Source organism: Ambystoma mexicanum, chromosome 10, assembly GCF_040938575.1.
Source record: "Ambystoma mexicanum isolate Mex_15411 chromosome 10, UKY_AmexF1_1, whole genome shotgun sequence".
Lineage (NCBI taxonomy): Eukaryota > Metazoa > Chordata > Amphibia > Caudata > Ambystomatidae > Ambystoma > Ambystoma mexicanum.
In genome coordinates, this window is record NC_090932.1 from 240422394 (window position 1) to 240445247 (window position 22854).

Sequence of the window (22854 nt, forward strand, 5' to 3'; positions counted from 1 at the left end):
GGGTCCTCACTGAAGGGGCTTTTCCTACCTCCGATATTGTGGGCATGTGCAGCAACGGCTGGAGACTGCTGCATCTCATTGTGAGCCTGGAGAAGGGGCGGGCCTAGCACCAGGAGGTGTGCAGACACGCGTGTGCAATGCCCGATGGCATGCTCCGGAGGCCCGCCGCTTGCTGTGCCCCTGCGTGGCTAACCTCAGCACCGAGGACACGCGGCCGCTCGAGCCATCCTGTGCGTGTGAGGCACAAACATGCTGGGTTCACCTGGCTCCTTGTCGCCTGTGTCGAGATGCAGGCTCGGGACCCTGAACTCCTGCTTTCTACGCCGGTCTCGCTTCTGGCGAGAATGACAACACAGATGCAGAGTAAATATGCAGCACAACTTATTTTATTCCATTCTTGAAACCAACTGCCCCTGCCCCCGCCCCCTTCCCCCACTTCCCCCCCATGTTTCGGCCCGAACGAGGGCCGTCCACCTTGATGGTGTGGGAGGCTGCAGGTCGCGAATGCAACATGACAGCGCTCACCATTAAGAGGAAGAGTTAATAAAAGTGGAAATTTAAAATAGCATTGAATTATATAGTCTTCTTAGAACCCGTTTCTCATTTTTAATACATCCTTATGCAGCATTGGAACAAGTGGAGAGGGGAAGAGAGCATCTGGCAAAGCAGGACAGATTGAGATGATCGATTCAAGAAAGGTTGCATTTCTTTTTTTTTTAGGTTAAATCTATTTTTACCTTGTGCATTTAAGAATCAATGAAAGAGAGTGGACACACCAATGCAAAGAAAGAATATTACAAACCAAAATACAACCACTTTGCAAGACTACAACTATATCTAAATCGGATTTAAGAAAGGGAATTGTCCAATGGTTTAGGTACAGGGTTAACACACTTATTAAAACATTCTATACAAAACACAAAGATATATATAATGTAAACACCAATCAATATTTCACGTTAGGAAAATATACAGGAATAGTGGAATACCCCAAAAAAAGCAATTTGTATTTCTCAACAATGGTTCATCTACTCTACTTTAGTGAAAGGGAAGAGGGAAATGCTTCAAAGAATAAAAACGATAGTATATTATATTGTCTGCAGCCCACGTGCTCAATGTAATAATTCACTACTGTGAAACACTACTCATACCTACTGTGCGTAATATCATTATATATGTAATACACTCGCACATTAATTGCGACCATTTCTAAATACAATGGTCAACAAAATCCACGTTTTTTAAATATGTTGCAGAATTTATACATTCATGGCAGGTCCAGCGTGTCTGCCTAGAGGAAAGCTGAGACTGCTGTCTTGGCCAACGAGAGTTTCCTTTACTGTGAACCAATGTAAGAAAAATAAGGGGGCGCATGCTGCACCCCTATGCATCCATTCAAAGATGCAAATGCAGAAGAACGCAGCAGCTTCCGTCAATACGGCCATTTTGAATTTCATTGGTATTTTTAGTGGGCATTGTGGGGAAAAGTGGGCTTTGTATTGTTTGGATTTAAAATAAACTTGGCGTGTGAATCCCCCCTTTGCAGCCTCTCTCTTTACAGCTGGAGTCACTTTAGCAATCACAAACTATGACTATCAGAAGCCTGCTGTACGCACAAAGGTTTTTTTTTTTAACATAACGTATATTTTGCTCACATTATTGTTGGTAATGTCTGCATTTCCCTCTCGTTTAACAAAAACCTACACTGTGTGCGTGAAGTCTTGAGCAATCTCGGCGATAAATGACCTTCAGCCTTGTAGACAGAGACTGAATAACCTCCATCTTGGCCGGTCAGATGTCGGCAAGGAGACCATCTCCCGCCCAGTGACTTCCGGAACAGAGTAACCCAGTTACCATTGTGTAGAAACCCTTCAGAGCGCAGTCCGGGCTGGAATGAGTCGGCCACAATCTCTGCAGGAGATTTAGCTTTCAAGCAAAATGTATATTTTTAGGAGTGACCTCTTGCCACAGCCAAGGTGCACTAAAATGCCTCACTGCTGGAAATGGAAAATGGATTTCTTTCCAGTAAATGAAAGGTGAAAGGGCTTTATTACTGCTGCACATCTCCATTATCTCCCATCTTCAGTTTTCATGGCACTAAGGCTGCAAATAACTACAGACGGCTGGATATGACTGCTGAATGAACATTCCACTCTGGAATGTCAAGCCCTCCTGCAACGTGACTCACGTGGCTACGAGAACGTTCCTTTTAATCTGCCTCCACCTCCTAAAGAACGTTTTAGTTTTGGCTATTAGGTATTGCTGTAAGCGCTGCCGATAAACCAAAACTATTGTCATAGGAAGTGAATAAAGGAGAGAGATTACATTTAGTAGGGGACACAGAACAGGCAGGTGTTTTTGATTATTTACACATTCATTCACAGCCCATGGCCTGCCAAGCCTCTATGGGTGTTTTCACTGCTACCTGCTCTTCCCTGCCCAAAACACACCCCGCTGGGGTCTCTGTGGTTTCTGACCAGGCTTCTGAAAGATAATGGCTTAATTGCGGTGGTCGAAGTGGGCGGGAGCGGTTGGGACAGGTGCTACTCTTCTTTTTTATAATTTTTACTGTTCCTATACTTTTATTTTAATAAACTGTTCCGGAACGGTTTCGTTTTAAAATAATGTAGGAAGCAGTTGAAACTTGCACCTCAGTGCACTGCACTGAACGTTCCCTTAAACAGCCAGCACATTTGTTTGTGGGTTTGTATTGTGCGTGGGAGGGGGCGTGGCAATGAGGTTTGTTATTTTATTGGGCATTTGTATAGCGCCTTTTACCATTGGTATGATTCGAAAGCGCTGTGGGTTGAACGCCCTCGGGTTCCACAGTACAGGCGAGTGCAAAGAGTAATGTAGTAAAATGTGCTTTGGTGCACTCCGTATGTGTGCAGCCAGTGTGGAAAGGGTGGTGTGTTGCTGCATACTAGTGATAGCTGTGATGTGGTGGTTGTGTGAGATCAGTAGAATGTGTGCACCAATTGACTTGGGTATCTGCATTCTGGTTTGTGAATGAGTCTATGTGTGCAGCTAGGCTGATTTCAAGGGGTACAGCTATATTATAAAGATTTTTGAGGTGAACGTGGAGGTGTGCAACTATGTGTGCAGCTCATTCTATTGTTTGCTGGTGCAGAGGAAAGAGTTAGCATATTGGTGTGTTTGAGTGTCTGTGTGCTTTCCAGGGGGTCCATGTTCCGGTTCAGCTTCCAGTGCCTGTTGTGGGGGTGGTATCTGCATTGGGATTGGGCTATTAGGCAGATGTCCTCCCTGTGTCATGTTGGGTCAAATTGCTATGGCGAAGACTGACGGGTGGTGACAGGTAGATCTATCCAGAGCTCATGTCAATAAGTGCTAGAAGCATCCTCAGTCAGTAAGTCTGCTAAAAGCAATTCGTGATAGGTGGTTCTATCAAAGCATTCCCAGATAGTTGTGATTATCAGAGAAGAAGTGCTAGAATGTTCCTTGGTATATAGTTCACCTCATGGTTTCCTTGATGTGTGGGATTAGCAATCAGGGCATTTCTTGGACTGATTGCATAGTGCATAATTGCAGGGCAATGATCAAGTTCATAGGTGCTATTGGCACTTGGGTTGGTAGTTATGCCTGGTAGATTCCTGGTAGGTAGTTCTGCTAAATACATTCCCTGATATGTGTGATTAGCAAAATAAGTGCGAGACGTCCCTCTGGTATCTAGCTCTGCTCTTGGATTTCCAGATGAGTAGGATTAGCAGGCATCTGCCTTCTAGGACTGATCGCGTAGTGCATAATTGCATGGCCTTGATCAAACTCATGACTGCTATTAGCACTTGGGTTGCGAGTCTGGCCCAGTCGGTCCAGATTATTGGTGACGGATAACTCAAAGCATCAGATCATACTGTGTTCCTGCGGGTGAAGGTAAAGAATCAATTCCGCAAAGTACATGGGTGTCACTACGATTTGTTTTTCAAGTCTGGGGCAAAAGTTCCAGGTAATGGGGGTAGATATAGTCTGGCCTGAGAGTCTATGAAAGGGTCTGTATTGAGTCGGGTACCACACCAGTTTAGTGCTTGTGGTGGCAAATCGAGCGATTTACGGCAATCCCTTGTGTGTTTTTAGGAGAAGAGACACGTTTTTAGTGCCTTCCGGAAAGCCATGACGTCTTCATTAAGTCTAATGTTGGGCGGCAGCGAGTTCCACAATATAGGCGCCAGGGTTGAGTAGGCGGACCCTACTATCCTGGCCGATTTGGAAGTGGAGACCACTAGGAGGAGGGCAGTACTTGACCCTAGTGTGTGAGTTGGCTGGTAAGGTGTAATCTTTTTGTGGGGGAGCGGGACAGGCCAGCAGGGAACATAGTTCCGCTACTTCTTTTCATACGCTTCGACCACTGCTTAATTGCTGCTGTAAACCAGCTGCTGATGTAATACAATTGTCCTAATTATGCCTTCAGCTCAGCCACTAGATTTATAATTCACAGACGTCGCCTTGAATGAAAGCAACATTTTTATTTTAATAAATGCATGTTTTACCTCAGGTCTGAGGCAAATGCAGAAGCGTAGGATTCCGTTAGTGAAACTAGGAAAGAGAACAAAAGCATTCTGACAAGAACTTCAATGGTGGCACTTAAATTGTGTGGTACGCATCCTCATCTGTGAAAATGAGGAAAAGGGTGCATTTTGGAGTGTAAAACACAGAGGTTTGACTCGGACATCCGGATAAAAGAAATATGTACAAAAAAACCTTTAAGTCTCATCTTTTATTACTGGGCTAGGGCAGACACAAGTGTGAATGGAGAGTGCTAATTGCCCCTCTGCCTGACTGGGAAGGGGCCATTTGCATTCTCCTCATTCGGTGTATACTCCACAGTAAATGCCTGCTGCACCACACGAGCTCTATCTAGTCTGCAATGTGTCTACGTGGACATGAAGACAGTGAGGAATAATGCATACATAATTGCACATTTTATTCAGAAGATGCTCGTGTGAAACAATTCTTGGAGCGAAGACAAGTAGGGCTATACACAGATGCCTGGTTGTCTTGTGCAGGTTGCAGAATGCAAAACACATTGGTGTTGCAACTGTTTTACTGATTTCTTGATTTCAGGAATAAGGGGTGTTTAAAATGAATGTTGAAAACAAGGAAAGAGTGTGCTTTTAAAATATTGGGGAAGTGCATGGGCACAACCTTAGAGTGAGAGTGCCACCACCGGGGTAAGGACACTGCAAGTGAAGCTTCATGGCAGCTCATAGCACAACCTTAGAGTGAGAGTGCCACCACCGGGGCAAGGACACTGCAAGTGAAGCTTCATGGCAGCTCATAATCACCCATAAAGCTAATGAAACCCATTTGGCCTAGGGAGGAGGGTGCCTAAATTAAAATGTTTAGAGCGGTGATAAGGGGAAGCTTCCTTATAAAAGGGGTAAACACATTATAGCTATCTGGAGATATTGTAACAGTCCCTTGAATACAATTGACCATTGCATAGAAAATGAACATTTCATTTAAAGAAAATTTTAAATTAACCAACTCTCCCTCTTTATTTTCTATTGTGTAAAAGATGGAACTTCCAATTTATTCTTAAACTCTCAGGTTTCCCCCATGTGTGAGAAGTCAACTATTCCTCTTGTGTCCTGGAATTCTGGAACTTGCAGTTTTGCAAATTTTGAAATGAGAAAAAAATACAAATCCCAAAATTAAAAGGAAAAAAAAAAAGAAGGGCTGGATGGCATTTTTCTTATCTATGTGAGGTTGCCACGAGTGTCCTATAATGTTTCAGCCTAATTTTGAAACATTTTGCAGAGCTATAAAAGTGTCCCCTGTGCATGTGGGACTTAACCAAACGTTTTTGTTTTTTGTTTGGGTTGTACTTTTAATTTTCTGAGTGTAAATTCAGGACTACAAGTCCCAGAATGCCAAGACATGCAACTTGCAGATGACCAATTCCAGTCCCGACAATTGCTAGTAGAATCCTCCAGCTTTCCGCCAGTCCCTCATTCCCAGCAAGATCCCCAACACACTTAAGCGCATCTCATGTAAGCCAACTGCATCGTCTTCCCTCTACACAACAGCATACAGATTCAAACCATGCCCATCATTAGTCTCCCTAACCAGACCCATTTAAATGTGGTTGACAGAATGAAAAGGGTGCATTTTTGGAATTTGAGTAGTCAAAACTTTACAGGAGTTTACAGTATCACAACGTTTTTGCGGAGACAGAGCGGAGAGTGTTACAGAATTACAAAGCTTTCGTTTGTACTGGAAATGGAGAACATTCCTTCTTGCTGCCAGCCACTGAATTTCTGTCAGCATGCACGAATATGACCCTGCCGCTCAAAGACATTTTATAATCTGGTTTGAGATGCAGTTTTGACTATTAGTTGGAGCTGAAAGTGCTTCGTTTAAGATTAAAATAAGGTCATGGTAGTGAATACAGGTGGAAGATAGGAAGGGAGGGTATTTTACAGACCGACTGACTGCCCTGGGCTATGCCAGTCCATATGGCCACCCCCAAACAACTACCCCCACACTCCTGCTGGGTTTGATCAACCGTCTGAAAGGTAATAGCTTAATTGCAGCTATAAACCAGCTCCCGATGTAATAAATTGGACTTCAAGTGTGCCTTCAGCCAACTTGATCTGTAAGCAATATCTGTAATTGGATCGGTTTCTCCCACTGAACTCTGCTTGAAAACAAGTATTGGCAAAGTCAACTTCTGGCTTTTGTATAGGCTTACATCACCTTGTATAGCGTCAAAAAGAAAGAAACATGCACACAAGAGGCCTTCTCTTGATATGTCTTTGCCTTCTGGATCACCATCCCAGTTACATTTCAGACTGTGCCAATGCTCTTATAGTTTTGGAACAAACTCAAGACCTTGCTCTTCAGTTAATACTTACGTGCCACCTGATCTTGCATTCCCGCATCACATCTAAGCCCTGTGCCAGGAACATACATAAAATGTATTGTAATCCCATTAACTTCATATAACCTCAAAGACATGTACAACGCGCCATTATTTGCTAGCTAGGTTTGCGCTATATACATCTCAAATACCTCAGTCTCGGGAGGATAGCTCAGGGGAAACGTGCTTGCCTTCGAAGCAAGACGGCACCAAGCAACACAGGTTCGATCCCCGGGGCCCGCACTTAGAAACCTCTGGGTATTAAGCGCATTATAAATAATCCATCATGGCGATCAACTCCGTTGGTGAGGGTGCGCGGTACAAATACCTTTAACATATGATATCATACAAATCCATGTAGGTACTAGGCAATTACCAGTGAAGGACTGATACCAGCACCATTTTTCAGCAGTATCTGAAAAATGTGCATTACATGTCTACACAAATGTCAAAAGTGTGGCCTTGGTGGATTTGCTGCTATACAGGTTCTGAAAAGTCTTAACTTCTTGCTTCGATGTCAGACAGAGAATTATGAAAATCAGTTCTGTGCAGTGACGTCACACGAATGCTCACACACTCATCGCTACCTGCGATGTTACGTTCACCATGCCACAGAAGTAACCCTGGTGGCAACGGTTCCCGACAAGAACCTCTGTTCATGAAGTAAACAAACATTAAAGGAAAGCTCAACAGCAATTTCAATCTCTCTTCTATACTCCACAGGGCTCTCAACACCAAGTGTCAGCGAAGAAATTCAATGGAAAAAACGCCAGAAACCCCCCTTCCTGCCCCACTGGTGCCGCTCCATGCAGCACTACATGCAGACATGATATGCAGAAGAAACACAGGCCTAGAGCCTGCCTCTCTTAACTCAGAGGCACATTTGATACAAACAAGGACACCAGGCCCAATTCTAGGAAAAGACCTTCCTTTAGCTGGCTCTCACCAACCCCCAAAAAAGCACCTCTACTTGCCCAATCAATCCATCAATGTAGGCCGATCTATTGATGTAGAAGACACTTGTGAAACAAATTAACATCTAGGTCCTGCTCCAGGTATTGTACAAAAGGACTGAATACCAAAAGTTCAACTCCCAAAAGTCTGACCCCCAATTTTCTGCATATATGTATGTGGGGGGGGGGTAAAGTATATAAAAAATGTATAGGGGTAAGGTGGGGGAGTTGCGGGGGGGCTCTACCCCCCACATATATATTTCGAGAATTTAATTTAAAAAAAAATAATCATTCGAACTTTTGGGAGTCGGAACTTTGGGTTCGGTAAAATCACACAGATCCGACCCAAGACATACAAAAGTAAAAAACAACAAACACACAAAGTGCATAGGAAATCCTGAATTTCGATGAGATCCATATGCAACATACAATGAAGGATGAATAGCTAATCACTAGAAGGGATATATTCCAGCTGGGGGTTATGATCTACATCGTAGACAACGCAAAGTCACTCAGAACCTCTCCGGTCAATGGCTATACCCTCCTTTGTGAACTCTGCAAACACTGACACGCAGGAACTCAACCCTCTGTCTCTGAACGCGGCACTCACCAGGGAGCAGACTCAGGAGAGGGAGTTGCTTAAGTCTGTTTCTTTCCTGGTTTTGGCCAATGAGGTAAGGAGAAGAGGTTAAGAGGGAGGGAAAGACGAGCATTGGGTGAGGATCTGAGGGGCACGCTACAGAGCGAGGGTGGTATGGTGGGCAGAACCCTCCATTAAACAGGCTGGTCGAGAAGGATTGAGTGCAGAGGAAGGGAGGTGTGGAGCTCCCCCAGGGGCATGCTGTGAGAAAGAGGAGTGGGGCAAGGCAGAGCAGATTAGGCCAGGAAAAAAGGAAGAACCAAGGTGCCGGAGGGTACATCCTCCACTTGAAGAGTAAAAGTAGGCAGAATTGCCACAGGTGGCATCACCAAGTACTGTAACGTTGCCAATATTCCCATGAATTTCTATGGACTTCAAAAAGGGGGAAAAGGTCTGGAAGTAAGTCTGGCGGACAGAGTCACGGTACCGTGACAGAGAAAATAAAAGCAGAATTAACACCAATCTCGGAATGAGCCCCTGTATGTTGGACACATTTACATACACAACAAACCTGTCAACTTCCATATTCTGGCAAACCTCAACCTACAGCAAGGGCACTCAGGCCAAAACTAGACGCTCTACACCTAAAGCAATTAGTGGCAAGACCCACCCATATAGTTGCACACAGAGGGAGGGAATTAGTTGCAACAATAAGCTCACACAATGGTGACCATACACCCACTAACCTGGAGAAACCTTGCGATACCTTTCATGACAGTTACTCCAAGTAGGTCAAATCCCTAACAACCGCTGACAGAAAATCAAATCGTATGAAGCAGGAGCATCTATTCCCAGCTCTACATCCTTCCAAGCCTCACACTGAAGACTCATGGCTAAAGGGCGATGCACACTTCATGGCTGGACTTTGCATGCCATGGACAAGATGGAGAAGGCTTAAAGAAATCTGCAGGAAAAAGATGTGTGTCTGAAGGCGCAACAAGGCAAGGGGTGGGGGATAAGGGAGAGTGATCCTCAGGCATTGCACATTCGGATCATGCAAGTGCAGGTTATTTATAACGACTGTAATCCCGAGATCGGAGCCAAGCGCAGAGCGGGGTCCGAACCGGTGTTGCTCCGCGTGGTCTTGCTTCCAAGACCCGTGCGTTGCCACAGAGCTATCCTCCCTTCACATATACAGTGAAAAATCATGAACGCCAAAACAACCACATCATTGAACGCACAGTATCCAAAACAAAAAATGGCCAGAGGTATTAAGAGTTCAAGCTCCTACTGCTCTGTGGAAAAGTACTGGTTTCTTCACAGCAATTCTGTCTTGCCCTAACACCTTACTTCAATGACAAGTGATACAGGCATACAGTGACCTCAACAGGAAGCACAAAACACCTGCAGATGAGAACGCAGGCAACCTCATGCCTGCACAAGGGCACCACTGCACCAAACATGAAGTTGCAAGTCTACTTACTCTTTTGTTTTGAGGAGGATGTTCTGTTGTGAAGCTGTTCTCAATTAGTCCACGATAAGATGTCGAGTTGAGCATGCGTGCAGCCACTTGGTAATCTAATGCAACATTTGGGAACACCTAAAATGTTGCACAAGTTCCCCCTTCAGTCTCCCCCTTGACCTACACTGCATTAAAGTCAATTTTATGTGAGATCAGTCCAAAAGGTGCTTAACTTATCAACATTCTGGCCTGAAAAATACGGAGTGAACAAGGATTTGTTTAGTTTGCTCAGAACCTAGATTGCGTTGCAGTAAAGAGAACATGCTGTTCCTCATACATGCACATACATGCCCTTTGCGTGGTTCAGGCACATGCACAGGGATCTCAATAAATCAGCCTCAGCTCTTTAGCACTTCACGTCTTTGCGAGCATGGCAATTATTGCAGAAATAAAATCCAATAGATGTCACTGCTGTATACCCAACCATCCTAAGGACACTATGCAAGCCTAGCAAAGCACAGCAGAGTGATACGATAGGTTATTTAGAACGCGCTTAATACTCAGAGGTTTCTAAGCACGGACCCGCAGAGCGAAACTGTGGTGCTCTGTGACGTCTTGCTTCCAAGGCGAGCACGTAACCCCTGAGCTATCCTCCCAAGAACTAGAACTGGTGAATTGTCATCAGTGTTAAGATGTGCGCAGAACAAAGGGTGGCTGCCCGCAGCTACATCATTTCAATTGGTTTTGGCTATGGCGTAGTTACCGGTTCAATAAAACATCATAGGCACTTTAACACAAGTGCATTGTTATTTATCTTTAGCAAAGAGGCTGAGCACCTAATCCTGGTCTTACATGTGCTCCATCGGCTGGATTCGGACCCCACTCATTAATAGGATTGCATGGCGGATTATGAATGATTCTACTTACCATGCATTTACGATCATCAACTCCGGACAAATCCTCTTCAAACTCCTTCCCCACGTGAAAATCCATGTTGTAATTCCGGAATGTGCTGAGGGTTTTTATGATCATGTGGTCCCCATCCTGAACGATGTCTTTGTCCGGTTTTAATAAGGTGGCGATTTTTCGGATAGCCACATTGACATCTGTAGAAACACAAAAACAGACCGTTCGGTAACAGACCAAAGAATAGCCGCGACACCAAGAAGACTGCACCAACTGTATTAGCAGAACCATGTCCCCTCAAAGTAACACCTTTTGCAGCATTGTACACAATTGCGGTGTACCGGCCCCTCCCGCTTTTGGCTTTCACCAAATCTATGATAAGAGCATCATGGGCTCCCCACTCTTCTTCAATCAACCAATGGAATCCCTTTGCTTTGGAATCCCTTTGCTGTGGAGGTACTGCCTGGTTTTCAGAGGAGGGGTTAACTGGTGAAACATCAACATGGTTCGTATGGCTCTTTCACAGTGAAGCGATAGTGTGCGTGGAGTATGAAGGTGTGGAGTAGGTTGGTGGTGTGAGCAGATGGTTTCATAAAATCCTATGTGTGGAGGTCACTGCCATGTTTTGGCAGTCTCAAGGAAGAGTCTAAAGACTGAGTGACCATGGAATCTCAACTCTCTTTACCCTCTAAGAAATGATATGGGAAGTGACTGGAGCTGCCACTATTACTCTGCAGTATGTCATCTATGCATAGAGAACGCACGCATTGTGATCCCAACTGGCAAGCAATAGCAGGCTGTGCAAGCGCTAGAAGCCTCCACCCTCACATGGGAAGGGGGGCAGGGTAAATCTGTAGACCTTGAGAGCAGTTGCAGAAGTTAAGGCTGGTGAGAGGTAGAGGAAAATGTTGGGGGTGAACATTTACATTCAACTGGGCGCTCTCTGGAGAACATAGCAGGGGTTTCAGGTTTTTTTTTTTTTAAGCGCAGGAGACGGTGGTGAGGAGAAGGGGGTTTGTCCGGACTTATGTTGGCAGGTGGTTCCACAGTCCAGGAGAGTAACAGGAGAATGCAGACAGAGGAGTAGAAGGGGTAGGGCCCGAGTCGGCAAGGCCCACCCAATATCTGTAAAAGACCACTCGGCGGTGCTGTGTGGGCATTTATAGATGTTAACGTCACTGCTGTGGGGCCAACTAATTTAGCATCTGGTTCCACTTGTTAGACCATCCTGGCCACGCCTCTGAATGCAGATGTAACATTTTTCGTTTTCACAGTCCTTGGCTCCCACACTGCTGAAGTTGGGGCTAGTGGTGTTGCACTGGCGTTTTTCGGCCGAGTAGGCTCGTATAGGAGTCATCTTTGACTTCGTATGCATCAAATACAGTACATCTTGGGACAGATTCAGTCTGCGTGAAAAGCTAGTGAAGCTATACTCACTTTTAGGGGAACATGATGGTATGATATACCTGCATCGGGGCATTTTTATCATGTAGGTAGAGGGCGAACAGAACTTGGACAGCAGTTGTGCAGAATGAGTCCGTCAGAAGCCGTGGCTGAGTGGAAGATAGAGATAGCTGCTACAAGGCGGTCTTATTTTTCTTGGAGAGCTGAATCTAGAAGAGGTTGTAGTCAATTGTGAACTCAAGCGAATTTGTGCATGGAGTGAAATGGAGTTGGAACAAATTGAGATTTATGGACATCAGCCTGGATTGAACTTGGGGGAGCTCGGCAGAGTTGATCAACAAGAATGCACTCAGTCATGGACAGACTCAGCTTCAAGTCTTTGACATCCATACTTGGATGAGGACAAGGAAGTGCCGCCACTGGGGGATAGCCTTCCCCAGTAGCATAAAAAAATAATGGGGACACTTAAGAGCTATGCTGAGGACCCACTCGTCAACACCAGTATATCGAAGAAGCCCAGACCATGCCACAGCCTATCAGACTGGCCTGGGACACCACACATGAGCCACGATCATGCTACCGCCGGGGTGCGACACACTAGGTGAAAGAGGTAAGCACAACCGAACACATTTCACTGACCATACAAGCAACTGGGAGGTGTGGCACCTGGTCCCTGTTGCCCCAACATACCAAAATGGGTACTGTGCAAGGGCAGTAACAGCATTACGCACATGGCAGCGGATGAGGCAGCTGGCACATTTGGGCACAATGGTTCAGGTGTACACATGCCAGTGGACAGGGCAGCTATTTGTGGAGGTGCATGGCTCCTGAGCGGGCACTGGAATTTTAGACAATGCATTGTCAGTAGTGGCAGTCGATTATTTTTAGTGAAGGGGCAATACCATGGCATACACATTAGTATGAGCAACCAAGCATGCATAGCATGGAAGCCATAAGCAATGTCAGGTAGTTCAGGGGTGGGGTGGGAAGATTTCCCCATTAAGAATTTTTACTCAAATAATGCATTGAAATTGTGCATTTGAGAGCACAATTTGAGAGAAAGGGGTGGGGGTATAAACCACAGAATTTACATTTGGTTATCTAGGGCAACACATGATAACATCCAGTAGATGCCATGCCACCAAAAGTACACAGGAGCATTTTTCAACATTTTCATAATGGGTGTGCCCACAACATATGCTAGCAATGCCAGTCCAAATGCCCTTCATGCCACTGCGCCCACAATATATGCCAGCGTTAGGCTGTAAATCACTTCATAAAGATGTGCCCATAACATATTCCATGCTCCACTGTAAATCATGTTCTTGTTGCAGTCACAATCTATGCCAGTATGGTCCCTGTAAATCATGTTCTTGTTGCAGCCACAAGCTATGCCAGTATGGTCCCTGTAAATCATGTTCTTGTTGCAGCCACAAGCTATACCAGTATGGTCCCTGTAAACCATTTTCTTGTTGCAGCCAAAACCTATGCCAGTATGGTCCCTGTAAATCATGTTCTTGTTGCAGCCACAAGCTATGCCAGTATGGTTCCCTGTAAATCCTGTTCTTGTTGCAGCCGCAATCTATGCCAGTATGGTCCCTGTAAATCATGTTTTAGTTGCAGCCGCAAGCTATGCCAGTATGGTCCCTGTAAGCCATGTTCTTGTTCCAGCCACACGCTATGCCATTATGGTCTCTGTAAATCATGTTCTTGTTCCAGCCACACGCTATGCCAGTATGGTCCCTGTAAATCATGTTTTTGTTGCAGCGCAAGCTATGCCACTATAGTCGCTGTAAACCATGTTCTTGTTCCAGCCACACGCTATGCCAGAATGGTCCCTGTAAACCATGTTCTTGTTCCAGCCACACGCTATGCCAGAATGGTCCCTGTAAACCATGTGCTTGTTCCAGCCACACGCTATGCAAGTATGGTCCCTGTAAATCATCTTGTTGCAGCCACAATCTATCCCAGTATGGTTCCCTGTAAATCATGTTCTTGTTGCAGCCGCAATCTATGCCAGCATGGTCCCTGTAAATCATGTTTTAGTTGCAGCCGCAAGCTATGCCAGTATGGTCCCTGTAAGCCATGTTCTTGTTCCAGCCACACGCTATGTCAGTATGGTCTCTGTAAATCATGTTCTTGTTCCAGCCACACGCTATGCCAGTATGGTCCCTGTAAATCATGTTTTTGTTGCAGCGCAAGCTATGCCACTATAGTCGCTGTAAACCATGTTCTTGTTCCAGCCACACGCTATGCCAGAATGGTCCCTGTAAACCATGTTCTTGTTCCAGCCACACGCTATGCCAGAATGGTCCCTGTAAACCATGTTCTTGTTCCAGCCACACGCTATGCAAGTATGGTCCCTGTAAATCATCTTGTTGCAGCCACAATCTATCCCAGTATGGTTCCCTGTAAATCATGTTCTTGTTGCAGCCGCAATCTATGCCAGCATGGTCCCTGTAAATCATGTTTTAGTTGCAGCCGCAAGCTATGCCAGTATGGTCCCTGTAAGCCATGTTCTTGTTCCAGCCACACGCTATGCCAGTATGGTCTCTGTAAATCATGTTCTTGTTCCAGCCACACGCTATGCCAGTATGGTCCCTGTAAATCATGTTTTTGTTGCAGCGCAAGCTATGCCACTATAGTCGCTGTAAACCATGTTCTTGTTCCAGCCACACGCTATGCCAGAATGGTCCCTGTAAACCATGTTCTTGTTCCAGCCACACGCTATGCAAGTATGGTCCCTGTAAATCATCTTGTTGCAGCCACAATCTATCCCAGTTTGGTCACTGTAAATCATGTTCATAAAGCTTCAGCCCCATACTGTATCAGAATTTGCAATATAGTACTTTGATGACGTGCACCAAAATACTTCATCATTGCCGCTATGAATAACTTTAACGATGCAGCCTCCGGTTGTCATACACACTAACATTGTCCTTGCAGAGAGATGTGAAAACACAAATAGACACAGCCAGTCACACACACAAAATCAATCGCTCATACAAACATCACATGTGCGCACACAATCAAAATATCACATCCACACATTGCAAATCATCCCAACACGGAGGCATTACAACAACGCTTATTTTTTAACCTCCCTTTAAGTTCACATGCTTCTGCGGATTCGATTGTCCGTCTTTGGTTTTGGCGGGGCAACGAAAGGGCATCAGAACAAGTCAGGTGCCGGGTCGGCTCCAGCTTGGTTACCTAGCAACCAATAGGCGGCAGGATGTGGTGCCTGAATGCAGTAGGCCAGCAAATGACTTCATGTTGGTGGAATATCAGATGCTAATTGCAACCATATACTCTGGGGTGGGGGGGGGGGGGCTTGGTGGTGGCCGTCTTCAGCGTCTCAGTGCACGTAGCCATCTTGCAACACATTCAGTCCACTTCAAATACCCACAACATACAAGCAGTGGGCTGTAGACTAGCAATCCTGACCCCTTGCTTCCAAGCACTGTGATAACCTAACCTATTGGACTCATTTTACCATCATAAACAAAACAAAAAAAAAATCAGTGGTCGCAGTGTACAAAGAGAAGCAGTGGATCTATGTTCCCTGCCAGCCTGACCCTGGCTACCGACAAACCGCATCGCCACGCCCCCTCCCATGTGCAATCCAAACCCCCAAACACCACACCTGCTGCTTAGGGGAAGGTTCAGTGCATTGCACTGAAGTGCACTTTCCAACTTATTCCTACACTTCGATTTAAAAATAAAGGTATAGGGACAGTAACAGTTTTTTTCTAAAGTAGAGGAGAACCGCTCCCAACTGCTCCCGCCCAATTTGACCGCTCATCAAAATGATATTAAAATGACTGAAGCTGTCGTTTGAGGAATGGCTTAAATGCTGTGACCAGCATTTGACCCAAACAGCACAGCAGCGTCTGCTCAATGAGTTTTTTTGTGTGCAAGTTTACGTTGTTCTAGGAGAATTGGTGCGGAGCCCGATTTTCACACCCATTACAGACTTTCTGACACGGTTACCTTTAACAAAGGTCTGCAATAGGTTATGACAGTTGCAAGGTAACCTACCTTGTGTTTTACGTTTTTATAAAAAAAAATGTGAATAGTGGCTTTTACGAATGCTCATTCATAATATTTGATTTATAAAAGCTTTTTCTGCATCTACGCTCTAGAATAAATTGCTACACAAAAAGGTGGTACTCAAGGAGGAGAGGTTGTGGGGACCAGCTAGTGATTCAAGTCTGCAATCTACAGCTTGCATTCAGATAGGAAAGCAAAAGACTGAGCTATCATAGGGCCTCGTCACAACCTTGGCGGTATCCCTGCGGTAAATCCACAGGGATACCGCCAACGCAAATAGCGTTACCGCAACACGGTCCGGCGCTATTAGCGCAGGATCCTGATTTGCGGTAAGAATGTTACTCCACATTTTTTGAAGAGTCACTAGGACTCTGGGTCAGTAAGTGCGCTATTACCGCTAGTGGCATTAGTGCTGCAGTAATAGCACTGCAATTGGGTGGAAACTGGAGAGTTTCACCTCCAGCAAAAAGCTGGAGGTAAACCTACTTTCTGCCCAAACTCGGGATTGGGCAGAGCGGTAATGCGGCAGTAATAGCGATACCACCACATTTTTGCTGCTCTGCCCAACCCCTGATGAGGCCCTTAGTCTTCCTAGTTAGTTGCTTGCTTAATTGGAATGTTTACAGGCCTCCTTAAGCTACCAGACTAGCCTACATTTGAATAACAAATGCCCGGAACATTTCAAAACATAAGACTCTGCCCAACTGCACTCCCAACATGTTTTTTTTTTTTTAAAAAAAAGCAAACATTACATTGTGATGCCAGATATTGGTGGGATTTTTTCGCGGAATTGTGTCTCAGCTCACATCTCCATGTGATTGGTCAATGGCAGTCTGTTTTTAGAGACGCACATGGAGGTGTAGGCGAGATTACTGGGACTGGAAGAAAGCTCAGTGACTCCATGCTCTTCATCAGAGAGGAGCGGAAAACCCAGTCTCTGACTAAACCCAAAGACTGGGCAGGTCCGATAAGCCCCTTAGACACCCTCAGACAGCTACAGGTACTCATACATTAATGGTGATGTTGGTAGCAGAGGCGTCGCTAGTGCGGACTGGGGGAGGGAGGGGCTATAGTCCCAGGTCTTTTGGTTGTAGCCACAGATAGAAGCTCAGGGGCTACAACCACAGGGCTATCTTGCCCTGAGTCCCGCCATTAGCGCAGCCCCCCGGATCTTTTCCAGAACTAGCAACACCCCTGGTTGGGAGATTGACATTATGGCGGTGTCTAAGGTGCAAGGATGTGCGTAGAGGGATACAAAGCTGGGCAGTGTGACATATGCCACTAATAGAGTATGGGCCTCATTCCGAGTACGGCGCTAACCAATGGCGCTATTAACGCCTTGGTTGACGCCGTACCCGGACCGGCAGCGCCTTGGTGGATGGCGGAATTACCGCCCCATTCCAAGGTTGGCGGGGCGGTAATTCCCCAATCCCCATTTACCCTTCCCCATTCCCATTCTTGCCCCATAGGGCATAATGGGAGTGGGGAAGGCGTTAATTACGCCACCGTAAATTACGGTGGCGTAATTAACATCAAGGTCCCTTAGCGCCATGGTTTTTAGCACCTGCTAAAAGCAGGTGTTAAAACCTCCATGGCGCAAAGGGAACTCGGAGTATGGCGGTAAGGGATTACCGCCACCGCTCTCGTTAGCGGTGGCCGCTATCCCTTACCGCCATACTCGGAATGAGGCCCTATGTGTTTCTACAGGAGAACAGAGAACTGCAGGAGTCTATTTGCACAAAGATGTAGTGGTAGGACCACAGCATTTGCACAAAGTCACTTCTTGCAGATATTCAGAAAAGCAATCTGCAAACAACCCAACACATCGATCCATGTCCCGTCCTAGGCCATTTCATGAGCAATATTATTATAGTTATGTTAACTGAAGTAGGGTGTTGTGAAAGGGCCCTAGGATCAGTAGGTTATGTGTAAAAATAAGTAGTGGACCAATGTTTCCTCTGCCACCCCCCTTTTCTTCTCCCTTCACTCCCACATACTCGCCCTCATTACCACACTCCCCCAATTTAAACCCTCTACCTGGGTCCTTCCTGTCTTCCAATCCCCCCAGCGCTGTAGTTCCAGCAAGACTGAAAGAATATGGGGGATGTACAGGGTGAAAGAATATGCATTTAAATGAGCAGCATTAGTATGTCATTGTTCCCCTCAACCTAGAGCTTTATGCAGCCTCGCTTTCCAATCACCCATCACTGGCACCTCTTAAGGGACATGCCCAGTACTATAGCCACTGACACACCCCTCCCATTACCTGCAAACACCGCTGCCTACAGCAATTTGCAGAACACTGTCGAGCTGGGCTTTTTAACTACTTGGGAATGGGCTTGATGTCCCAAGCAGTCTGTTGAAATAAACGAAGCTAATCCAGGGCCGGTGAGATTGCGCAGAGAGATGTGACATTGCACGGGGCTAGTTTCGAAACTCCAGCCGGGGAAACCTTTACAAAAATAAATAAACAAAACGTGACCCTTCCTGCCCTACTGGAACGGTACTCCAGGTCTCAAAGTATGGAACAATGACAGATTCCCAATTGAATGCAAAAGGAAATGTGAAGACCTTTTATGCAGGCTCAATTGGATCCACTGTCTTATATCGCCAGCCTTCTTGCAAATTATGGGGGATCATCTTCAGCCCTCCCAAGCTCCCCCTTGCCCCGCTCTCCCCACCCTGCAGTGGATGCACAGGCCCCTGCTAAACCAGTACATAACAGTCAACCTTTTCAAATGAAAATGCAGATTTCACTTTTGCAGGTGACTCCTCCATTGGCACCTCTGGGCGGGTAAGGGGATTGGCAGGTGAGCAAACTGATTCTATGACAGGAACAGGAGTGAACCGGCAAGTTGAAAGGCATGAATTGGTGTAGTGGGAGTATTGCTGGAAGCTGAAGTCTCTGGTGCACAGAAGATCCCTCCATGGTTGCATGCTGCACTTGGAGTATGGAGCCATGTAGAACAGAACAGTGGATGGGTGGAATTTGCATCTGAAGGGGCTTATTTTGGAAAGATGCAGTGGGGCAGTGTCCACAGTAGGGCAGAATCAATGAAACAACAAGTGTGCAGGGTGGTTGGGGGCTTTTTAGTGCATGGTCTCAAAAGGGTAAAAGAAGGCAGGCAGGACCAATGTTCAGGGGTCTCCCTTGTCCAATATCTGCAGGGCATCGCAGAAGTCAAGGACCTTGGCTGGCTTGGAACTTTATCGTAGTCAGAAGCCAGGCTAGTAGGATCATAGGAGATGTGCTTGGATATTTTTGCAAGTAGCTCTGTCCACGTATGGTTCCTCAATCAACTACAGCAGCGTGATGGAATGATAGTTGGGCATGTAGAGTATTTTCTGGGAGGGGTAGTATCTGGGCAGCATTAAGTGAATTGGTTAGATAAAGTGGTTTGGCAAGGCCTTCATGATAGGGATAGCCAAGAGTTCTTCTCTTTTGTTAGATTTCACAACAGTGTCAGAAGACCTGTCATCTCCATAAGAGGTGGCTTTTTGACTACAAGTGTAAGGTCTTCCTTGTTATGACCTCAGAGTTGGTGCTTTTGGCGACATTGCAGCGTGGGCGGGGGTGATTTGCGGGATATCTTTGAACTGTCTATGTGTAGTCTGATCTATTCATTTTATTACTTGTTGATGGCGTTGCATTCATCTGTTTTTCATAAGTAAATAGTGGGCAGGGGATTGATGCAGTACTTGATGCATTTGAAGAGTTGTTGGCTTTTATTACAACTTCAATACTCTTTCATTCTATAGATTGCTGTTGGGATTACTTTCCTGAACCTTTCTTGATATATGATGGTGGATTTGTGTTCAGCGAGTTCTTGTGTTTAGCATTGATCTGGAGTGTTGAGGTATCTTGATTTGCGTGTTCAGTGATGTTTGGGTGTGAACTGTGTATGGTTTGGGGGTAAGTCAAGTGTGCTTCCAGAATGATATTAATGCCTGTTGATGCATCTGAGGTGTATATCAGGCAGATGAAGTTATCTTCTAGAGCACCGATGTCAACTTTTGAACTGAGAGGTTTGGCAAGATCTGATTGGCCACAGGGGTTGGTAAGTGTGTAATGAAATTGAATAGTTACAGCAGTGTGGTCAGTGAAGTCCAGTGGTATGGATTCAAAGCATTTAATGCCATTCAACGTCTTTATCCTTCAGTGCTTTTAATTGTTTTTTCCAATCCCATGTTCCCTTCCTGTTGCCGCTTTGAAACACAATTTATTTGCTGTATAAGCACCTTACAAATGGACAATAAATACAAATAAATAAATGGGTGCTATGTTGGAGGAGTTTGCTGATAGAGAGACAAATATGAAGGAATGTTCACTGGATTGTCCAGTTGCTGGTGTTTGACGGTTTCCAAAAAGTGCGGGCCCAAGTGGTCTTACGGTTGACCATAAGGCCCCTTCTAGGGTTACCTGCGTGGTTGTTGTTTTTGTAAGAGGATTCAATTCAACACTACAGCTAAATCAACGCCTAGTCTATAATACTGAATGAAAACCCTTATTGATATATCTTTATGTCCAGTTCATGCGTTCTGGATGACTACCCCTATATAACACCCCTCTCTTGGAATCCTCCTGACCCCACTGAGCCAAGAAGTAGTTCTGTTTTGCAAGTTAAAAGGTTTATTTGATAATTTAAACAATAGATATATATATCACACTTTATAATAAATTAATAATTGAATAGCACACTTAATCTGATATGATAAAGATTAACAACAGAGAATCTGGCACTAGCACACTTCTTTATAATCACTAAGGAGTTGACATGAAATGGATAAGATACCAACAATACTTTTATGGTTTCCAATGGATGCAATGTGAAATGAAATGCAGTACAGAAAATAACTTGATAGGATTTCAGCAAAATACAATGTAATCACTTTCTTGGACAATTCACCCCCCCTTTTATGCAATGCAGGGAAATGGAAGGAAGGCACACAATTCTCAGAAATGCAATTCAAACGTAATTCAGTTCACCCAGCAACTTAGACTACAGAAGTTGAAAACACAGGCAAAATGCTTTGATATGTGCTGGCAATGGAGTGAAAATATGTTAAAATGCTTTTAATTCCCTCTAGAGGTTCAGGGTGAGTGGTATCTAGTTAATATTAGTCCAGGCTCACACTAGCAATGATTCAGGGATAATTAGCAGGTTAAACGAATTTCTGGCAAATGAAAGGCAAGCAGCAGCAGATTTTTACACGTGAAGAAATTGCAAATCGCGGCAAAATTCGCGAATGCGCCGAGCAAGATTACAGAGGAACTACAAGGACTATCACTATCGTTTTGGGGTCCTATGAAAGCCTAGGATCTCAGCTTCCAGATAGATGAAAGTTACTGCAAGTCTCTAGCACAAACGGTCGCGGAGATATGAGCGATTGAATAAAGGTCGTTTTTCAGATTGAAATTTTAAAGTTCAAAAAGACAAGTGCAGCTTGCAACTAGAAAATGACAGGTGACAGCTTTGCAAATGACAGGTGACAGTTAGGAGGCAGTTCTACTTAGATTAAAATAGCTTGGACTATATTATTTTAACTAAGAGATTGGTTCTGCACAGTTTTGCTAGTTACTCGCACTATATTTTTGAAATATGCCTCGCCACGGATCTGGTCAGGTTTTAGACTGGACTCTGGTCTCTGCACTTCACAGTGATCTGGGTCAGCTCTGCTCTGCCTCTGGTCTGCTAACAGGTCAGCTCTACTCTGCTGGTCTGGTCTGGGTCTCTGAAGGTTGATGGAGGTAAAGTATGGATTTTCCCGGCAGAGCTTCCAGCTGCAAATGGATTTGAAGGTCCCTATCTGTCCTGTCTCTCTGCTTTTATGTGTTTTTAAAATGTGTGTGTGTGAGCAGCATCACTAGCCAACCCCTCTCCACTTATCATTGGCCAAGCTTTCATTTCTCCCCTGATTGGGGGAGCTAAGTTGTGTCAGAGTGATGTCATTTTACAGCCTGCAGAAAGTCCACTCCTCCTGTCAACTTGCACACAAATCTAGATTTGAACCAAATACATATTTCATAGCTACACAGTGGTTTGAAATTACATGCACCCATCACATATCACAGGAGGTATACCCTGTTCAAACTCTGCTCTTCCTGGGGGCTTGCATTCAGAAATAGCGATATTTTGCACTTTTTAACTGGTTTGCAATCCCGGACATTACCCCAAATTTACACACATGTGCGCAAGGAGTATGGACATTAGTTGATGAAGTGTCAGATTTTTCACATGCACACATTTTGAGTAATATCCTCTTTTCCGCTAAAACCCCCCTGAACATGCACCGGTTCTAAAAACCTCTTAAAATGTGGGCAGAAAAATCACAAGAATTATGGTGTCATTTATAAAATTTTCACAAGTCCGCTCTATGAGTTATTCATCTTTTTCTAAAACCATATTCTGGCTATAGAGGTGTGTCTTTTCATGTCACATGGTACAGAAACCAGTCTTTCCAGTTTCTGCCAAGCTCAGAGACCCTGCCCCTCCCAGCTTCTGCCAAGAGGAAGCTCCATTTACGACTCCCGCCAATAAAACATTTGCCTGAGTCAGGACAGGGCTTTGTTCAGAGCTCCTGTATTCTGTGGGGGCTCCCCTTAATTCAATTATCAGAG

At 45.1% G+C, this 22854-nt stretch overlaps 1 protein-coding gene across 1 annotated transcript in view; it reads right to left on the minus strand.

The window, feature by feature from the left end:
• RBP1 (retinol binding protein 1) overlaps nucleotides 1–22854 on the minus strand; it is a 276077-nt gene that overhangs the window by 117608 nt on the left and 135615 nt on the right. Inside the window, exon 2 of the mRNA XM_069617772.1 lies at nucleotides 10800–10978. Within this exon, the coding sequence (XP_069473873.1) occupies nucleotides 10800–10978 (179 nt within the window). The remainder of the gene's footprint in view (nucleotides 1–10799; nucleotides 10979–22854) is intronic.